The following is a 22,179-nucleotide window of genomic DNA, read 5'->3' as shown; positions in this document are numbered from 1 at the left end:
CAGCAGTGGGGGGCTCCTTGGTCTGTGGGGTGGAGGGGAGAGGGGCTGGGAATTATGTGAGCCTTCACCAGGGTGGCTGAGGCGGGGAAGCAACGCACAGGCCGTGGTGGCAGTGGGGTGGGCAGATGTGCACCCCGCAGATCTAAGGTTCCTGTCACCTGGGTCCAGTACAAAGAGGTGGAGAAGGCTGGAGATCGCTATTGCAAAGACTGGGGAAATGAGTGCCCTAGGAAAACCTAGTGGGGCTTTGGGACTTTGTTGAGGGCCCAGCTGAGGTCCCTCATCTCATAGTAATGGTGACGTCCACTAATGCCTTCCCGGAGGGGATTTCTTCCTGCAAATGAGCAGTGTAAGCAGAGAGGAGAGTATTGGTATTGATCAAAGGCTGGGGGCTCCAAGGCAGCTGAGACAAAAGGGCAGAGGAGCAAATTAGTTTAGGACAGTGGGCCTCAAAATTTGCTGAAGTGGGTATCACTTGGAGAGCTTTCAAAAGTCCCAATGCCCAGGCTGAACTAATCAGAGTCTCTGGGTGGGGTGGGACCTAGGAATCCTCATTTCTGAAAACAAGTTCCACAGTGGCTCTCATGCAGGCTAAAGTTTCAGAGCCCCTGGCCTAACTCAACACCATGAAATTTGACTTCATGTTGCCTCTGCTGTTACACTGACCCTGCGTTGACCTAAGAAGACTTGCTACTTTTTTTTTTCAGAGCAAGTTTTCACAGTGGAGTTTCTACCTTATTCTTTTTCCTTTTCTGCTTTTGGATCCAGCTCTGATAACTGGAATTTTGTTTTATTCTCTATGCCTGAGATCCTTGAAACCTTCTAGAACTTCTAGGCCTCTGTACATGAAGGTAGACATGTCAAGCACTTTGCAACTCAAACTGTGGTCTACAGACAGGCGGCATTGGCATCACAGACTCTCAGCCCAGAGCTACTGAATCAGGGTCTGCAGAATGAAAGAAGATGCTGCGTGCTTTGTTCATGTAAGCCCTGTCCTCTACAATGACTGGCGTCCTTTCTTGGAGCCTCAGTCCAGGAGGGTGAGAACCCTCACTGACACCAGCCACCTGTCTTTCCTGTTCCTGGTTCCCCATTGCCAGGCACATCATGTCGTCTCCAAACCCAACTTTTTCCTGGCCATCTGCCTGTGGTCTCCTCCATACTCTGCAGAAGTTGCCGTCTGTCCCCAGGATTGGACTTGCTTTCAGCAACAGTTCTAATTCCACGTCCCAGCCCTCCCAGCATACCCAAACTGGCCATAATTGAATGCTCCATCCTAAGAGGCAGTGCTTTGTTGGGGGCTGCACGGATCTTTTTTCTGAGCAATCTAAATTCTGGGATCTTCTACCACAGTGGTTAGAAGCAAGGTCTGCGAGCAAACACAGCTCTGGGTTTGAATTCTGGCTCTAAAATGTAACTTTGGACAAGTTACTTGGTCTTTCTAGACTTCATTTTCCTCATAGGGTTGTTGGGAAGATTCAACAAGGAAGACAATATGTGTAAATTCTTAGCTCAGGACCTGACACATAGTGAATACATAATAACAGGGTAGCAATTTTCATATCTGACAATATAATTCAAGGGACAAAGAAGGGCACTATATACCAGTAAAAGAGGCAATAAGGCAAGAAGAGAACTCCATTATATACATAAATACACCCAACAATACAGCTTCAGAATATATCAGCCTCTGGCTTTGTGATTAGAGGAATAGCCAATGAGAAGATGACAGACTCAAGACTGGAAATGATGTCCAAATTTGGAGGGGGAAATAAGGTGAATGAAATATTGGCCCACATAAATATAAATACCACTTCTAGACCAAGGGAGGTAAGATACTCCCATTTCTGTCCTGGGCAGACCATCACACAGAGGGACTAGTTCTGGATGCGACATCCTGAGAGCAGGACTAGAGCCTTCAAATGAAAGTTACAGGAGGGTGGCCAGATGGCTCAGTTGGTTACAGCACGTGCTCTTAACAACAAGGTTGCCGGTTCGATTCCAGCATGGGATGGTGGGCTCCCCCCGCCCCGCCCCACCCCACAACTAAATTGAAAATGATGACTTAAAGCTGAGCTGCACCCTCCACAACTAGAATGAAAACAACTACTCGACTTGACTGAGATGTGCCCTCCACAACTAGATTGGAACAACTACCTAACTTGGAGCTCATGGGTCCTGGAAAAACACAGTTCCCCTTCCCTAATAAAATCTTTAAAAAAAAAAGTTACAGGGAGCTGAAGTTTGTCTTAATGGAAATGTTGTCATAATTAGAGCTAGTTTAGTGGAGACAGAAGTAGAGGGAATACCATTTTCATGGAAATTTAAGAGGGAAACAGGCTGGCCAATGAAACATTAATGTCCTTCAAACTTGAGGATTCTCAGATCACATGATCCCCCCAAATAAATCAGTCTTATACCCAAAGAATGCAGAGAAGATGGATCTTCATGTTTTATAAATTATAGATCCCCTGTTCAATGCCATTCATAGCCCAATGTGTAGTCCCTGCCCTAATGTCAAGAAATCCCTCTCAAACCCCTTCTTTAGATCCTTGGTAGGTCACGTGACATCCTGGAACAGGCCTGTGGCGGCCCAAGGCCAGGGAAAAAGAAACAAAGGTAAAGTCTTAACTACAGAAGTTTAAACATTGAAAACTGGAAGGCACGCATCAGACCCGGACCAGAAGAGGACTCATGGGCAGAGGCGGGAAAGGTGACTCAGTCTCTAGGCCACCGCCATGCGCTGCCATTCCCAGCCGGTCCGCATCCCCGAGAAGCAGAACACTCAGGCCCTTCCTGGGCTAGGCGAGGGCGTCAGAAGGCTCCCCACTGCTGCTCTGAGGCTGTGAGTGCAGGTGGCAGTCTTCCTCTCACAGTGAGCAATCCAATAGAGAGGTTCAAAGATTTGGCCTTGGACTTGAGTTTAAATTTTGAATCTCACCTGAGTACTTTATTTTCTGGACCATATAGCTTACTGAGAAACACTCCAAATGTCCCTGAATTGGACCTGGCTTCAAGACATTGTCCCAAGGCCAAGACAAAGGACAGACGTCACGGAATGACTGGGCGCATGTCCTGATGCCCTAACTGGGGGTTCCCAGGGTGACACAGGTCCACACCTAGGCTCTGGGGGCCAATGCTTACCGTCACCTTTTCACCTGGAAGGCTGCCAGACAGGCAATGAGAGCTGATAGCATCTGGTTTATATGATCTGACTTTTCTCAATTCACACACCAATACTGCATGGAGGAATAAGTCATCCTGTCATATGTGTAACCTCATAGGTGGTGCAAGGCAATAAACAGTAATATCTCCAAGTACTGTTGCTGGGGATATTGAATGCTATTAGTCATAATGCCACGACTTTGGGGAAATATAAGGTCTATTTTAAGTTCAAACAATAAACAGGAAGAGACCCTGCCTAAGAAGCTTCGAAACCGTGTAGGGGATGAGGAGGTAGGAAGGGGACATGAGAGAAGGGCATTGCTGGAGCCCCTGCAGGGACAAAAGAGTGTTCCAGCTCCGGGTCAAATCCTGCATTGATTAGACAGTGCGAGGGCCTGAAAAGGGTCACGGGATTTGATGCTCACAGGTCACCAATAACATGGGCAAGAGCAGCTCCCAGACGTGTGGTGAGTTAGAGGTTTTTAAAGCCAAGCAAGAAAAAGACAGACCACCAGGTGGCAGTGTTGCACAGCAGCTTCCCTGGGTGGCGCTTGGACAGGTTGCACTTGGGGGAGGTCCCTCTCAGCAGGACACCACCCAGAGAAAGTGGTCAGAGCCAGCCACCACCCAGAAGGGGAAGAGGGGACTCGGAGAGGGGGCTTCCGTGTCCGGTCACTCAGCAGTAAGGCGAGGAGACTGGGTCACAGAGCTTCAAAGGGCAGAGGCAGTTTGGGGTCTGTTACAGCCACAGGGTTTGTCACATCTATGGCTAGCAGATGTTAGGTGCAACACCTTCCCAGGTAAGCAAAGCAGGCAGACTCTAAATGGCTAAAAATAAGCTGATTTGGGCTATATTTAAAGCAATTGGGTGTGTAAGACTTTGAGTTAGTCACCAGTAGGAGTGAGTTAGGCAACTTCTATGAAATAAGTGAAGAAACAAACAACATGGGAGCCGACATGCAGGGGCCATGTTCAACTCCTTGACATGACAACATTGTGGGGCGGGGGAAGGCAGATCAACGTGTTAAAGAAGCCAGTGTGGTCATCCCGAAGGAGGCCGGGCCGAGGGAAGTTTGTTTGGACAAAGAGTTGTAAGCAGATGGGAAGGGGTCAGAGTTGAGGGAAAGGCTGCGACATGAGAATGAGAGTGGACAAATGATGGAGGAAGATCCCAGAGTCTGGGAGAGGAGAGCCATCAGGCGTAGAGGGGGAGGGGCGCTGCCCTGGGGGTTGGCACGAAGACATGGCTGTATCTGGGGGAGCTGACTGTCCTGGCACCCACCACACGAGTTTGCTCTGGTCCTTGGACCCGGGCCACTCGGAGCCTGAATCTTCTCCCAAATAACAACAGCACCAGCCTCCCTCACTGAGCCATGCCAGTTTAAAGGAATTCTTCGTCTACCTTTGACATAATGGAGATAGAAAGGCTGGTTCTAAAAATCACAGCCTCGTCAGGGCTACTTATCATTTCTACCCACAATAAAAGACACAAAAGTCAGAGAGAGGTGTCAGGACTCAACAGTTACAGTGAGTGGTCTCCAATAACTTGAAAATGAGGAAAAGAGTTTGCCCACTGAAATGTCCACACTAAAATCAGTACGGATGGGTCGGGGTAGAGATATGCAAGTTGGCCGTAATTAGAAAAAAATGGTTCTCAGACCGTCACACCCGACTGGAACCTGACCAGGTGTAACAATCTGAAAAGGCAGGTTGGTCAGCCTAGAAACGTGGAAAATGGAGAATCAGCCAAGGTCATGTTGACCTTGGCCGCTGAGCTTTGTGGAGGGGGAAGGGAGCCCTGACTGATGACTTCCGATATTCCTGTCCACTGCGGAGTGGGTGTGCCAGGCTCTCTAAGCCTGAAACTCTGGAATATCCCACGCGCCCCTCAATGGTTCTCCAAACCCCAGAGACCCAGCCCAGGCTAATTAAATCATAATCCTTGAGGGTAGGACCCGGGCATTTGTATTTTCAAAAGCTCCGCAAGGTGATTTGGGCGTGTGGCCAACATTAAGAATCCCTGATCTGGGCCGGCTGAGTGGCGCGTTCGTTAAGAGATGGCTTGGGACGCCAGTTCGGATCCTACATATGAGGGCCAGTGACACTGCCCTCCAGCTAAGATGCTGAACAACAGCTCAACCTCGAGCTGGGCTGCCGTGAGTCGCCGGCGACTGTGATGGCATAGGCTGCAGCCCCTGTGGCAGTGGGTTGCCGTGGGCTACTGTGTGCAGCCAGCAGCCAGCGTGAGCGGCCCTCAAGCCGCCATGAGCGGCCGTCCAGAAGCCGGCGACTGATCTGCCTCGCCCAGGGAAGAGCGCGACTGATCTGCCTCACCAGGGAAGAGCGCAATGATGGTGCCAACTTGGGCCAGTGAAGCAACGTCCTCCACAACTAGACTGAAGAACAAAACGACAGCAACTTGTCTGTTCCCCTTCCCCCAATTCCCCAGTGCTGTTCCCATCCCCCCAATTCCCCAATAAAAATCTTAAAAAAAAAAAGAATCCCTGATCTAAGTAACTCCCCAGCCCTGATGCCATGCCCACCATTACCTGTGTTCTCATGGGTCTGCACCAGCCAGTTAAATAAACTGGCATCTGATTCCCTACATTAGTCCAGAGCTTGGTTACTGTGAAGCCTTCACTGGAAACAGGTTTCCCCCAGGTGTGCTGGCTAAACAGGCCAGCTGAGGGCCAGGCTCTGGGCCCTGAGGAATTCACTGAGGTGGTGAATTGTTTCTTCCGGAAGCCTCTTGGGTGAGGACAGCCTGGCGGCGTCTCTTCACTGGCCCAGCAAACTCAAGCCCAACTTCATTACTCCCATAATTTGCAGAGGTAAAGTATTAACACGAGAAACAAAGTATGAAGCAGCGAAATTGCCTACCACAAATTCTCCAAGAACTGAGCTCTAGAGCAGCGGTTCTCAACCTGTGGGGCGCGATCCCCTTTGGGGGTCGAACGACCCTTTCACAGGGGTCGCCTAAGACCATCGGAAAACAAAAAGATATTTACATCACGATTCATAACAGTAGCAAAATTACAGTTAAAATTACAGTTTTATGGTTGGGGGTCACCACAACATGAGGAACTGTATTAAGGGGTCACGGCATTAGGAAGGTTGAGAACCGCTGCTCTAGAGGGACAGTGTACTGTCCTTTATGTTTCTGTACCCTTCACTGTGTATGCCACGGACATAGCTGACTGCCTACCTGGCATCCATTCCCCAGATCTTGTTCCTAAGGAGCCCCACTTTGGTTTGGCTGTTTGCCCGTCCTCCCTTGGAGACCCATGCCTGAGGGGGATGGGCTCCACCTTCAGCTCCGGGGCCCTCTGATTTACCGAAGTCTAACTCCTCCACCCCCTTTGCCAGGGCGCGTCCAATAAAGGGCAAGGGCCCCGATGTCATCGATGAGACACTGGAGTTGGCTTTCTTTTCACCTTTCTATGGAAGCATAATAAACATATAGAAAAGTACACACATCGTGTGTACAGCTCGAAAAATGTTCACAGATTGAATATACCTGTGTAACTGGCACCCAGATCAAGAAGCACAATATTACCAGCGCCCAGAAAACCCTTTTCTGCTCCTTTTCATTCACTGTCTCCTCAAGCGTAACCACTATTCTGGACTCTAACGGTGCAGAGTTGTTTTGCCTGTTTTATACTTTTTTATATAAGTGGAATCAAACAGTCTGTACTCCCCATGTCTGGCTTCCTTGGCTCACATTATGTGTGTGTGAGACTCATCTCCATTGTTGTGTTGTAGCTGTAAGTTGTTCACTTCTGTTGCTGTATAATAGCCCATTATAATGAGAATAAGCCAAGTTTACCCATTCTACTGTTGATGAGTGTTTGGCTGCTTTCCAGTTTAGGAGATGACAAATCGTGCTGCTGTGAACGCTTTAGTACCTGTCCATTGACGGACATCTGTGTGCATTTCTGTAGGGTATACACCTAAGAGGAATTGTGGGGCCAAAGGAATGTGTGCTCAATGTAGGAGATGCTGTCGAACAGTCTCCACAGTGAGGGTACCACTGTATCCTCCCATCTGCAGGGTATGAGAGTTCCATGTCCTCATGAACACATCTTCATTGTTACCATTTTGGTGGGGGAATAGTGGAGATTTGGGTTTTGCTGTGGGCTTCAAGTTTTCCTCTCCTTTTTAGAGAGCCAGAGAATATCACCCAGCCCTCCCCCATGGATGTGAATGAGAAGCAATAGCCCAAATGATTATGAGCAGCCAATTGCTGCCAACTGCAGCCAAGATAAAAAGAAAGAATTAATGACATCATTAACTCAATCCATTACCTTATGGTTTCAACGGCTGGTTGCTTTGGCTTTTCTGTATCTATGTCTAAAAGCATCTTTGGTGTTATCTTCATGAAGCACTTGAGTCTCACAACATCCTTACTTCATTTTTCTGATGTGGAAACTGATCACCAGTAAAATTAGATTATTTCCCCAAGGCCAGGGAGTTGGCAAAGGGTAGAGTTGGGACTGGAACCCAGGATTTCAGATGCCCAGCCTACTGCTTTTGCACCCACACCATGCTGGCTCCCCCTTTCCTAGCAGGCACTACAATTGCCTGCTCATTTTCGTGTAAATGACTGTGAGTCCTTTGATCACATAGCTGCCGCTTTTCAGTGATGCCCAAAATATGTAGCTAATATGCAAAGAGCCATGCCAGCTAACAGAGGGACCAAGCATCTTTTGAATGAAAACAGAGCATTCGCAGCTGTCCCCTTGCTGTGCCCTGATATGAGGAAACTGTCAGCTACTGAGGTGAGTCCCGAGTCCTCCAGTGAAAAGAAGGGCTGATGTATTTTTGTCATAAGTCACTAATAAGGAAATGAAAATGGTGAGAAGAGTAGGAGCAAAAATCATAGTAGCACATTCATCTTCCAGCCAGACAGAGGCAGGAGCTGTAACCATCAGCTTCCCAACGTTGAAACTCCAAGTGTTTCCCCAAGCTTTGTAAAGGCACACCCCACTGATTCAAGCACTCAGTGGAGCAATGGAAGATAATTCGGTGACCTGAAACCTCTCCCCACTATAAGACAGCCTTTGGGATTCAGCCTAACTGCTCTGCTGACACACAGCATTATAAAGCATTCGGCAGTCAAATGATTCTCATAGCAGGGCGGTGGGATTCATCACTGTCCCCTTCCAACCATGGTGGGTTTGTCTTCAGGACCCAACTAATGAAGTCGCTTCTGGAGCAAAGATTCTAATGTTTGCTGTAGGGCAAGCAGCCAAACTGCTCCTGCCTCTTCAAACCCTTCACTGGCTTCACACTGGGACTCTAATGACATCCGTAATCCTCAGTCTGGCCTTCAAGGACCTATGTGACCCAGCCCTGTGTATCTCTGACCACTAGTCTTCAGACACACTGGTCTTCTGTCTGTTCCTTGAACATACCATGTTTTTATGGCCTCAGGGACACTGCGTTTGTCATTCTTCTTCTGGAACTTTCCTCCCCAGCTCATTGTCTAGTGAGAAACTCATTCTTCAGTTCTTAGTCAATTGTCACCTCCATGAGCCTTTCCCAACCACCTTCTCTGAAGTAGCACCCCCATCACGCTTTATCATGTCACTTGGTTTATTATCTTCCTAGTACTCACAGAAATATGTAACCACTTATTATCTATAAGCCCCATGAAAGCAGTTACCCTGTCTGTCTTCTCACTGCTGTGTCCTCAACACCTAGGGCAATAGCAGAACCACAGGAGATGCGCAGGACCAAATGGTGAGAGAATAAAAGACAACCCAGTTGGGTATGAATGAGGGACGTGTTTTTGTTCTCTCTGCATTCTGCACGGAGACCATTTTGCTATTCACTAGCTCCTTTGCCAAAGGTATGTTCCCAAGAAAATAAAACACAGAGAAAAAATAAAGTGGGGGGAAATTAGTGGGAAAGGAGATTATAACATATATTAAAAATAAGATTTGAGGGGCGGTCAGCTGGCTCAGTTGGTTGGAGCGCAGTGCTCATAACACCAGGGTTGTCGGTTCGATCCCCACATGGGTCACTGAGTTGCGCACTCCACAACTAGATTGAGACAGCTACTTGACTTGGAGCTGATGGGTCCTGGAAAAACAGACTGTTCCCCAATATGTTCCCCCAATAAAAAATAAAAAATAAAAAGATCTGAAATTATCTGTGGGTTTTTCCCCAGACTGTCCCCCAGGAGGCTGCATGAGACAGATTTTGAGGCACATGGAAAGGCTATACACCACATGATCTTGGAACTGTATTTTTCTAAAAACCACACTGTAAGTGTGACCAATATATTGTTCAGTAGTAGACTGCTGATGAGACCCTGGGAAGCCATGAGCTTGGGAAGGATTTGATGTAAGCGTGTTACCCGTTCTCCTAAGCATCTATATGTGGCTGTTGGCATGGGGTGGGGTGTACAAAAACGACTGCCACCAGTTCAAAAATGGCCATGCAATAACTTGCCACGCTCAAGCACAGAGTGAGTAACTCGTGTTGAGAATCCCAACTTCCAGAAACCTCTGCTTCAAGCTTCCCGTTTTACAGATGAGGAAGCCTGAGGGGCAGAGTTGGCAGGTAACCTCCTCAGGGGCACAGAGGTAGTTAGTAACAAAATCAATCCAGGCTGCAGTCTTCAGGCCCTGCCTCGGTCCTTGCATCACATGGCAACACATCAGGCAAATCCAGCCATAGGCAATGGACACTTTCCCATCAGAACAGCAAAGCACGGCAGGAAGGGGCGGGTGCCCGCAGGAAGGGCCTGCAGGTCCCCACAGCTCGCACTCCGGCTGCAGGAGAGGCAGACAGAGATGAACACAAACCAGCGGCTCCTTAGGAGGGTGCAGATGCACGGCTTCCCACAGCATCTTCACGGAGGTGCCCTGAGCGGCACGCTCAGCCCTGAGACCAACTGTCCCCAACCCTCAACGGCGCCCCAGCCTCAGAGATTTCAACCGGAGCCCAGGGGCCCGAGGGCCTCAGAGGAGAAGCCAAGTCTTCTCGCCCACACCCACGCCGGAGAGGGAGTGACGGTCTCCCCAAACCAGCACTCAGCGAGGCCTGAGCGAGACCGTGGGGGCTGGAGGCGGCGGAGGGGGCGGGGGAGGAAAACAGGAAGAGAAGGACGAGAAGGCGGAGCGAAGCGGGGACGAACACCCCGTGGGTTCCTTCCTCGGAATAGGAGGATCTCGGCTCGGGTTTCTAGGGAATGGAAAGCAGCTGCTCTCCCCAGCCCCCGGGTCTGTCCTTGAGCCCTAGAATGCGGGCTCTGCAGCCAGAACCCGAGGACCCGCCGCTCCCTCGCAGGCCTCCCCGGGGCTCGGCGCCCGCGGGGAGTGAGGGGCGGCCGAGGGGCTGGACCTCGTCGAGCCCGGGAACACAGCCCGGGTCCTGGCCAGGGGCCGGGGCGGGGGCGGGGGACGGCCCCAAGCCCCGGGTCTGCGCCCCCCTTCCCGTAGGGTTCCCCGCGGCCGCGAGGCCCGCGCCGAGCCTACCTGTAGTAGCGGTCATCTTTGAAAGGCGTGAGGTCCTCCTTCAGCTCGCGGTACGCCTCCTGCAGCCGCTTGCACAGGTGCTTGAGCTCGCTGCAGAGCGGGGGCTCGAAGGGGTACTCGGCGTCCATGCCCGCGCCGCGCCGCCGCCCGGCCAGCCGAGCCCCTCGTGCCCTCCTCCCGCTGCTCCGCCCTTTGTGTCGCCTCCCTCGCCCCCTCTTCTCCTCCCGGCTCCGGGGATCCGGGGCGGCCAGCGCGCGGGGCGGGGCCGAGGAGGCGGAGCAGGTGACGGGGGAGGTGGGGAGGGGGCGCGGAGGAAGGCGGGGGCCGGCGCGCTCGGGTGGCGCCTGGACGACGCGGGGGGGCGGCGGGAGGAGCGGGGATGGATGGGGTCCCGCCGCCCCCCCGCGAAGGGCCTGAGGAGAGGAAGGTGCCGCGCCCATCAGCCGCCTCCCTGCCCAGGGAGACGGAGAAGGAACTGGGAGGGGGGAATCCAACACCACACGGTTATCGCCGCCCAAGACAAAAATATAAAGGCCACTCTCACCATTGCTCGTATTGGGAAACGGGAAACTGGGCGAGAGAAGAACGGAAAAGGGGGCTTGGGAACGGACCGAGAGCCCGAAATGCTGGTAGGGTCAACGGCTAGAGTCGGCCCCCGCGTTCAGCACCACGGACAGCTCCCGGGCCTGTTTTCCCCTTTCTTGGGTTCCACTTGGCCTAATGCAAAAACACTTAAAACCAAGCCCATTATGGTTATGTCATAATAAATTTATTTTTTAATGATAGAATGTGTCCAAGCGAGATGTCTCTTCCCACAAGTTCTATAGCCACGCGCACACACAGAGTCTGTGCAAAGAGGCTCTCATCCTTTACAAACTCGACAGGAGTGTGTAAAATAAAAACCCACAAATCAACACGTCTTCCATGGACTACTTATCCAAAGATGGTGTCATATCCTCTTGAGAATTTTTCCAATAATCAGTGGAGAAGCAGTTGTTTCAGGTGATGTCAGTGCGTTTCCACCTGCATCCGGCACAGGTTTCTATGCAAGACTGATCTTATATGCATTGCAGGAACCTTTTACAAATATACATTTTGGGGGGGCCCAACTTACACTATTGAATCTAAATTACAGAGTATGGGTCCCAGGAATGTGCATTTTCCAAAGCTCCCCACATGAGTCTGACCACTCACGTTTAGATATTCTCAGATTTCCCTCATTTTCTGCTACCGTCACCTATGCTCTAATTTCACCCACTCTTCTTATGGTCATATTTTATTTCCTCCCTCCCCTTACATTTTAGAACAAGTTTTTGTCTGCTAGCCAACCTCTCCTGTCAGCCGAGCCTTGCAAATAGTCCCATAACTTCAGATCACCCTGCACTTTGCACAGTTAGGTGTTTGCCTTAATTCATTAATATGAGCATTTGTATTTAATCATCTCAGGAGGACAAAGAATGGAGCTTGACACTGGATCTCCCCAAAATACAGTGCAGAGAGGAATGCTAACAAACACATGCAGGTTTGTTTTCTGTAATGAGACAGAGACTGTGAGACCAGTATATGCTATATTTCAAAATTTTATAATTGTCTACAGAGAGCTCATCAGTAGTTATTAACCAACCTCAAAGATACCCCAGAACACTTAAAAATCCTCTGGAGGGGCCGGCTGAGTGGCTCAGTTGGTTAAGAGTGTGAGCTCTGAGCAACAGGGTAACTGGTTCGATTCCCACATGGGCCAGTGAGCTGCACCAGAGCTGAGCTATTGCTGAACTGCCAAGAGGTAGCAAGAAGGCTCAGCTGATGAGAGCCCATGTTCCTAATAACAAGATTGCTGGTTCTACTCCCACATGGGATGGTGGGTTACGCCCACCTGAAACTAAAATTGAACACGGCACCTTGAGCTCAGCAGCTGCGAGCTGTCTACAGGGGGCTGGATGGTGACTGGACTTGGAGCTGAGCTAGCTGTGCCCTCCACAACTAAGATTCAAGGACAAAAACTTGGCTGTTCCCCTTCCCCAATTTCCCCAAACTGTTCCCCTTCCCCAATTCCCCAATTAAAAAAAAAATCCTCTGGCAGGCTTCGCTAACTTCTCTAGCCTAGGCTTTTTCCTCCTTTGAACTACAGCAGCCCCTAAAGGGCAGTGCAAATCTGGCCCCAGCATTGTGGGGTACTAATCTACCCTACCTCTTTCACCACAAGGAGATATGCTAGATAAAATATCACATATACACACATGCACACACTTATATAACGACTATGAAAATGTTATACACAGCTGAGCCATATAGTATACTACAATTACTTTTCCTTTTCTGTATATTTTATTTCCATTATGGTTATGTCATAATAAACATTTTTTTTCTTTATTGGGGAACAGTGTGTTTTTCCAGGACCCATCAGCTACAAGTCAAGTAGTTGTTTCAATCTACTTATGGAGGGTGCATCTCAGTTGCCCATGTGGGGATTGAACCAGCAATCTTGATATTATGAGCACTGCGCTCTAACCAACTGAGCTAACTGGCCGCCCCCATAATAAACATTTTTTAATGATAAAGGAATGTGTCCAAATTAGATGTGTCTTCCCACATGTTCTATAGCCACTAAAAAAAAGGGGGGAGGGGGTAACTTATTTCTATCTCTATAAACACTTAGGTTAATTTAACTTGTTTCTCCTTTTGTTTGAAACTAAGAACAGTGTGAAAAATGCCAAACCAAGAATAATTTATTGAAATAGGTGTACTAAATGGGACTCCAAGAGCAATCTTAAACATTAGTATGCCCAAGTTTTTCTGAGTTAACCCCAAAAAAGAAATACATGGTCTGACAATTAAGTTTGTGAACTTATTGCAACGATGTTGCTAACCTTTTTTTTAAAAAAATATATTAGAGGGATTATTCGCTAGAATTTGTACCAATTGGACAAACATTTAACCAAGTTTACTATTTGGAAGTGCTGAAAGGCTGCATGAAAAAGTTAGACGACCTGAACTTTTTGCCAACAATTCATGGCTCTTGCATCACAACAATGTACCAGCTCACATGGCACTGTCTATAAGGGAGTTTTTAGCCAGTAAACAAATAACTATTGCAACACCCTCCCTACTCACCTGATCTGGCCCCCAATGACTTCTTTCTTTACCCAAAGATAAAGGAAGTATTGAAAGGAAGACATTTCGATGACATTCAGGACATCAAGGGTAATACAACGACAGGTCTGATGGCCATTCCAGAAAAAGAGTTCCAAAATTACTTTGAAGGGTGGACTAAGCACTGGCGTTGGTGCATAGCTTCCCAAGGGGAGTACTTTGAAGATGACCATAGTGATATTCAGCAATGAGGCATGTAGCACTTTTTCTAGGATGAGTTCATGAACTTATTTGTTCGACCTTGTCCTCAAGTGGCTAAATATTGGTGATATAAGATTTGTCAGTTCAAATACCAATTTCCTAGAAGGAGAAAGGGGAATAAAATGAAACTGTGTCAGGCATTTCTTAAATGAGATGGTCTATTATTTCCCTTTTTGATTTGGTCCTTGTCAAATTCACCATTTTTTCCAAGAACTAATTTTGAAATCATGGACCCTCTTGAACATATTTTTTGGTTTTATGTTCATTAAATTCTGTTCTTATCTATCTGTTTCCTTCTTTTAAAAAAAAGTTTTTCTGTTATTTTTCCAATGTCTGAAGATGTACTTTGCTCACTAATTTTCAATTTTTGTTTCTATGTAAAAATAAGCATTTATGGCTATAAATTTATCTCCAAGTGCTATTTTCATGACATTTCACAAGTTTTGATTCATTATCATACAGTTCTTCTTTGACCTGTGGGTTCTTTAGAATGCATTTCAAAATTTCAAGTGTTTAAGCAATTTTGCCTTTTTATTATTGATTTATACCTTAAATGCAATATGTTACAAGAACATTGTCTAAATGATAGATTCTTTGAACTTTGTTGATACTTGCTTTATGGCCTAGTACAAGCGGTCAGCAAACTTTTGAGATGGAAAAGCCGCCAGGGGTCGGCAAACTACAGCTCATGAGCCACATGCAGCTCTTTAGGTGCGTACATGTGGCTCTGAAGTAAAATTGAAAATGAAAATAAAACTATCATAGCTTCATTTATAATATTACTTTAAATTTTCCTTATTTGTAAAAATATATTTATGGCTCTTAAATAATTTTTAAATTGGCTGGCTCGTCCAGGGGTCGGCAAACTTTTGAGAAGGAACCCAAAGAGCCGCATGTGGCTTGTGAGCTGCAGTTTGCCAACCCCTGGTGTAGTATATGATCAATTTTTATAAATGTTCCATGTATGTTTCAAAAGATTTTGTATTCTCTCTCTAGTTGTTGGGTGCCAAGTCTTACTCATGTCCACAAAATTAAGTTTTTGACTGTAGATCTATCATTGAAAGAAGTATTTAAGCTCCCATTAACAGTGGTGGACTTTTCAGTGAATTCCTATGGTTCCATACATTTTTGCTATATATATTTTGAGGCTATTTTAAAACATTCATTATGGAAAATTTCACACATACTCAGAAACAATGTCTAATATAATGAATCCCTTCACCCACTCCCCATCCACGTACAGCTTCAGTTATCAACATTTACCACTCTTGTTTCATCTATTCCCGCTACCATTTTTGTTGTTGGGATGCTTTAAAGCAAATCCCAGATAACATTTCACTCCAATACTTTAGTATGTTTCTTTTCTTTTCTTTTTTTTTTAAAGATTTTTATTGGGGAATTGGGGGAAGGGGAACAGACAAGTTGCTGTCTTTTTGTTCTTCAGTCTAGTTGTGGAGGACGTTGCTTCACTGGCCCAAGTTGGCACCACCATTGCGCTCTTCCCAGGCGAGGCAGATCAGTCGCCGGCTTCTGGACGGCCGCTCACGGCGGCTGCTGGCCACTCACGCTGGCTGCTGGCTACACACGGTAGCCCATGGCAACCCACCTGCGTTGCTGGTGACTCATGGCAGCCCAGCTCCAGGTTGAGCTATTGTTCAGCATCTTAGCTGTAGAGGGCAGTGTCATTGGCCCTCATATGTGGGATCCGAACTGGGGCCCTCTGGTATCCCAAGCCGGCTCTTAACCATCGCGCCACTCGGCCGGCCCTAGTATGTTTCTTTAATAGATAAGGACTTAAAACATAGAAACAAAATATACTGAGGCCATTATGGTAGGCGCCTACAAGTGAAGAATTGCTTGATGTCAGGTCCTCCTTTGAGAAATTTTATCCCTCTCCAGTTTAGTCTTTTCTGGAAGAACACAGTCAAGGTGTGTGAAGCAGCTGCCATGAACTCCTGTATCCAGTGGGTCCTCAGTAAGCGTTTGTGATAACTACTTGCCCCACTGGAATCTTCAGGAAGGGCCTTGGGAAGTCAAGCTTGCTCAACAGCCAGCAACCCTGCAGGTAAAATACTTTGGCAAGATCCCAAAGTCTTGAGATTACCCTTGTTATTTTCCTGCTGTGCTGAGCACTTGGCAGAGGCTAAGCAGGGCCCTTGGCAGTTTTGGGAAATGCGAATAATAGGGTGAAAGGGCTGATGCCAAAGACTACCTTTAGTCAAATCCAGACCACACTTCATAATTCACACTGGAGTTCGGCTGAATGGGTTTTGCTCATGACGAGAGGTCTCTCACATGGGTCTTAGATAAACCCTATGTATTAGAGATTTTATATACATGGAGACCTACCATGTTCCAGGCACTGTACGAGGTTCTGAGCACTCTCATAGAGTCCACAGTGTAGACAGCACATGAACTGCTACATGTTCATCCTAACAAGTGAGTACAATGGGGACATGCTCTAAAGGAGTGTAACAGAACACTTGGTCTGGACTGGGGCCAGGGAAAGCTTTGCTGAAGACATGGTCTTGAAGGAGCTCTGAAGGGTGAGTTAAATGACGCAGGGCGGGCAGCGAGATGAGCTTGGGCAAGGGACAGTGTGATGAGAACCTTGCGGAGAGGGACTGGGCTCTGGAATAGAGCAGTGGGCCGAGTGTTGACAGCTGAGGCTGGAAGAGCAGCCGGAGGCAGGTAAGGGGTTTGGTCTCTATCTTAAGGATCATGACGGTAAGGATGGTGGTGTGCTGTTCTGAGTACCTCACCGAAGCTAACTCATGTAATCCTCAGACTCCCCTATTCGATGGGCACCATCCCTCCTTCTGCAGATAGGGAAGCAGATAGCGGTGCTACAGTCTTGCCCCAAGTCACCCAGCTAGTGAGCAACACACCCACGCAAGCTGGATCTTATGCCTCCCATCACCACGCTCGACTGCCATTAAAGGGTTTTAAGCTGAGGAATGATGTAAAAACAGGGTTGTAAATTTCTTTTAAAAGAATCAGTCTGGTTGCTGAGTGGAGAGTGGACTGGGGACGAGGGAGCAGGAAGGCCAGTTAGGAGGCTCCTGAAGTCTAGGTGACAGATGATGAAGGCTTGCCCTGGGGCCAGGGCAGCACAGGTGAGAGCCGTGGGCGGGCTTGAGAGCTCTCAGGGGAGGGGACTTGACGGGCTTGGTGGTGAATTGCTATGGAAAGTGGAGAGGGAGTGGTCACGGTGGCTCCCCATTGTCTAGCACAACAGTGAGCCCTTCCACTGGGCTCCAGAGCACTGAGTAGAGAGGATGAGTCGACTGGGAGAGAAAGGATTCAGCAGAATCCAGTGAGAGAACTAACTGCGGCCCTCCGTGAGGCGGGGCTGTGTCCACTTTGTGCACCTCATGGTTGCTTGTCTCAGCATGCATCTTAGTGATCGGCATTAGAAGGTGCTCCATACAGATCTGTCAAATTAATGAATGATCTATGTCCTGAACCCCCCAGCTGAGTGACTTTGGGTGAAGCGCTTAGCCTGACTAGAGTAAGCAGCCCCTACCTGCCACGCAGCCTGAGCCTCAGCTGGTCTGCCTTCTGAGACACAACCCACACAGCCTGGGGTGTGCAGAAGTTAGCTTGCACTGGCTCGGGACAGCCAGTGGTTAAAGTTTCAGGGCTATTGAGAGCTGATTGTTAAACATGGTCATTATTAAACATTTAACAGCTACTTACTGAGTATCTATTTACAACTTCTCATTCAGTCAGTGACATTATGTTGGTTGCTTGAAATTGGTCTGGAGGAAATAGTCACACCATGGAAATGAGCAAAAGCCACAAATTGAGGACTGACTTAGCTTTGTTTCTTCTTTCAAGTCTAGGCTCCAGCCTTAAGAAAGCGATGGAGGCAATGCTGATAATGAGGCTTAAATCGAAAAGTGTGTCATGGTCGTAGCTGTGACATCATGAACGGCACCAAAAATGGAGGAATTTTTCTTCCAGTATTTGAAAACTCTTACCCAGTTTGGCAAAGAAATCGCCATGTCATTAATGCACACGTAAAGTTCTGACGTTTCACTGAACGTGCCCCTTTGTTGTTTCACTTTTGTCCTGCTCATCAATGTAAATAAAAATATCAACCAACATTGATGTTGGAACTATACTCACTTGTCACTTGGAACCACCGGGTGGCTACTGACACGCGTGTTTGGCAAAAATCAACAAAAACATTCTGTGAGAATCAATTGGCTCTACGGAACCATAATGAAGAGTGCTGTATATTTTATCATTTCTCATTGTGTACTTCAATCCTTTATGTCATTACAATTTATAATGCTTATGTGTGCCGAGTTACACAGTCAGGGTTTGTTCGTTCCTGGAGAGCTGGTTGTTAAATGTCTACCAGCACGCCACTGCATTCAACCCTTAGCTGAAAGTATTATTCTCATAAAGAGGATGGCATGAAGGGGACAATGCCCAGGTAAGAGAGGACGGCATGGGCGGAGGTGGACACAGTCATGTTTATCAGGCAGCAGGGACATGGACAGGCTGAATGACGTACATGTGCGTACACAGGAGCCAGAGTTCCGAGGAAGTTGCCATGAACATTGTATTCTCACTGCCCCTTCTGTGAAAGGCTGACAGGTACGGTGACTGACAGCTAGAGAATTAGATGCTCCGTGAATTTCTGACACCTTGGCTTTAATATTCATGCGCTGCTAAGCTCTCTCAAAGGTGCTATGCCACCACCTCCCTCCCTCAGTGGGATTCAGAATCCATTTTCCTCCTCAGGATGGTATTACTATTTAGAGGTGGGAGAATTCTTACTTAAACACTTGGAGAGTGAAGACACCTGCTACCTAACAGCACAGCCCTGTCAGGGTGAGTTCCATTTCCCTGAACTAACCTCCTGTCAGTGAAGAGAACCATTGTTCAGCTCTGCCACAGAAAACTCGAAGCTTCCAAGAACTCGCCAGGAGCCCCCAGGGACTGTTTTGTGTTCCTTGGGGGGGAACCAAGGCAATAAAATGGAAATTAGGTTTGTGGTAAAATGTTATTGTAACTGGAATATGAGTTACAGAGTATTTCCTAATTATCTTCCTCACATTACTTGGCATGGCTCCTAAAGTGTTTCTTCTGCTTACGATTGTTTCTGAATGTGCGTAGGGTACATACAGCACGCCCTTCCCACTTCTGCGAGGTCAAAGTAGGAACTGTGGCAAGCTGCACATGTCCCGGGCAGCATTTGTTTCTTCTTGTGTATTTAAAACTATACTCGTGCAATTTTAAGATATTCTTCCTAATGTCAATTAATTTATTGTTCATTGGGGGTAGGTTGGTTTCATTCTTAAAATTCAGGAAAATTGGAAATTTGCTTATTTACACTGAGAGATTGAATGTACAAATGGACATGGCCAGGCCATATATAAATCTCTGATCTACAGTCGACTGTAACCAGCCCAGGAAGCCAGCCTTGGAGGAAGTCAGGCTTCTATCTCCAGCAACAATCCAGGGAGCCAAACACTACCTTCTGAAACAATCGGCCCCAAATGGCCAGGAGTTGATTAATAACTGACAGTGTCCCTAGTTTTTGTCCCTGCTTCCAACTCAGGACCAATCAGGGACAGTGACACATGCACCCCTAACCAATCCCATGATGCCCGACCTCTAGTCAGCTACCTCCAGCTTCCCGGAGCCAACGACCTCCATCAGGTCACACCTGGAGCCGCCCCTTTCACTGAGCTCTCCCCTCCTCTGCCAGCCTTTGAGTCTCTGCCAAACACAAGCGATGGGGGCTTTCCTGCCTTGCTACAGCAAACTCTGAATACGTAGCCTTCGCATGTCCTTGTTTGCTCTTTGTTTACTTCCACAAAAATAAAACAAAACAAGAACCTCCTGATCATCTTGAGGCAACCCTGACCCCGGGCTGTCTCCCTGGAACCAATAAGCACAATTTAGCATCTTCATCGTGGCACCTTTCGGGGCCCTTGGCACCAGGTCTCTCCCAGGAAGGTCCTCACCAGGGGAACCTCCTAGGAAAACAGTGAGACCCAGTATTCCTTCCATTTAGGCGTCCCCAGGTGAATGCCAGCTGCTCCCCTTGCATTTAGGCGTCCCCAGGTGGACACCAACTGCTTCCCTTGCATTTAGGCGTCCCCAGGTGGACACCAGCTGCTTCCCTTGCATTTAGGCGTCCCCAGGTGGACATCAGCTGCTCCCCTTGCATTTAGGCATCTCCAGGTGGACACCGCTGTACCCCTTCCATTTAGGCAGTCCCCCAGGTGGTTGCCAGCTTGTAAGGGCTCCCAGGGGACATTATTTGCCATCCAACTTTTAGGTCAGATGAATAGTCTCAGCCGTGGTTTCTTTATTTTTGGCAACTGAAATGACAAGAAGTGTTTTGTGAGAGTTCAGAAGAGACACTGACTTTTGTAAATCAGCTGCCCAGCCAGCTGGAGTTCTGTTTATGACCACATTTCTGCATTTGAACTCCCAGCATGGTGCCCGGTGGAATTCACTCACTTCGACCCAGATGAACACTTGGTTGACCCTCAGTGGTTCTGTTCTCTAAATTGAGTGGAAGAGGATATCTAGGGTCCCCAATTAAATGGGAGGCAGAAGTCTCGAAGTATTAATTAGGAACAGAAGATGAGCGAGGTCAGGATGAGTGTGGTGCCCTCAATCTCAGTTGTCTTAGGAAAGATTGTATTTGCATTCCTTTGAATTGCAAATTGAACAAACCAGATACTTGCAACGTGGTTGGTTGCGAGAGACGAGAGCTCATTTCTGTTTCAATCAGCTCGGCTTTGTGAGAAAGTACAACGTACAAACAAAACAACTTGACACCTTTGCAGCGCAGCAAACGTACCTCAGACTCCAGCAAGGGTCTCCTACCCACTCGAGCAGAAACAAAGGAGGCCTTTTTCATTCTAGCAGAGGACGGAGCAAAGAGACCTGCTTTATGTTGTCAATTATCTCTTCCCCTTGCACACACATTAGCGTACTGAAGTTTCTGGAAAATCCTACAGTACAGGAAGCTTGCTTTACTTCAGTGTACGCAATTACTGGGGAACTATGGAACATGCTTTGGGGAATACTGAGTCCAATCTCAGTTTTCAGTTGAGCAAAACGAAGCCCAGAGTGGAGTGGCCCACCGAGGTTACACACCTGGGTGACAGGTCCAGGATAAGCTCCCCGATCTCCTGGCTTTCAGAACACTGCTCTTCTAATAGCCCGTGTCACCTCTCCATGAGCCCCTGGCTAGGACTTACCCTACCAGGTATTCCCATTGATCTAGAATCCTCCTCACACGGTTAATGTGGTATTGGGACTACTCCTCGAAAGACAGCGCCCAAGACCCAGCCTTTCCCAAGTGCTTTCCATTCAGGTCTGGTCTCAGCTGTAATTCTGTCCTCCAACGGCACACACAGGCAGATGAAGTGTGTGTAGCATTATGTTTGCTACGGAGGTACACTTTAGAAATTTTTAACAAAACTTAAACTGTTTCCAAGAAACATGCCTGGATATGAATGCCCAAATCCGGCTAACTTGTCCCCATCCCTTACCTGTAACCTTGGAGTTCCAAAGATGCACACACGAGCGCCTCCCAGTGGACACGACCGGCCGGGCACCAGGTGTGAGCAGGGGCTGACGTCCAGGAGCCCAGCCCCTGGCGGAGCACTGCCCTGCTCTGAGAAGAGGGAAATGAACTTGGCACACTGCACAGCACAGCACAGCACAGGGCAGCCTAGATGAGACTGCGCAGCGAGCTGGGGGTCAGGTTCCTCTGTCTTCCACCTGGAGTAGCCCTGCCCTGCCTATGTGCGAGGCTTGAAGGTCAAGTCTTTCCTTCCCTGAGATGGGTGGCGAGTGCAGAAAATTCTGGGGATGCTGTCCTTTCTAGTTCTTCTCTTTGACCAGAGCCCCTTTATAGCCGCTCTGTTTGTGGCCTCCCTTCCCCCCTGGTCCAGGCAGGCCTGCTTGCTGGCAGCGCAGGCTCTCTGATGAAACGTCAGCTGTCCTGGCGAATGGCCATTTTTTTTTTTTCTGAGTTTCGATTGAGTTTCTTTTCACTTCCGAGATGCCCAGGTCAGGAGCCTGACTTTGGAGCATTATAGCCCTCATGGGCTATAATGAGGGCATGGGGAGCTGCCCGCCTGCAAGGAGAAAGGAGGCTGAGAGCACGTGTGCAGCCCAGCGGGGCGGCCTGGCCCTG

General features: G+C 48.1%; 1 protein-coding gene across 1 annotated transcript in view; it reads right to left on the bottom strand.

Annotated features, from left to right (window-relative positions):
- Positions 1-11,089, bottom strand: part of TMEM181 (transmembrane protein 181) — a 63,475-nt gene extending 52,386 nt beyond the window's left edge. Inside the window, exon 1 of the mRNA XM_019630762.1 lies at positions 10,650-11,089. Coding sequence (XP_019486307.1) covers positions 10,650-11,089 — 440 coding nt within the window. The remainder of the gene's footprint in view (positions 1-10,649) is intronic.
- Positions 11,090-22,179: the final 11,090 nt, after the last annotated feature.

Source organism: Hipposideros armiger, unplaced genomic scaffold (genome assembly GCF_001890085.2).
Source record: "Hipposideros armiger isolate ML-2016 unplaced genomic scaffold, ASM189008v1 scaffold_940, whole genome shotgun sequence".
NCBI classification, from domain to species: Eukaryota; Metazoa; Chordata; class Mammalia; order Chiroptera; family Hipposideridae; genus Hipposideros; species Hipposideros armiger.
The sequence above is the reverse complement of the archived record's forward strand: the minus strand, read 5'-3'. Positions and strand labels throughout refer to the sequence as shown.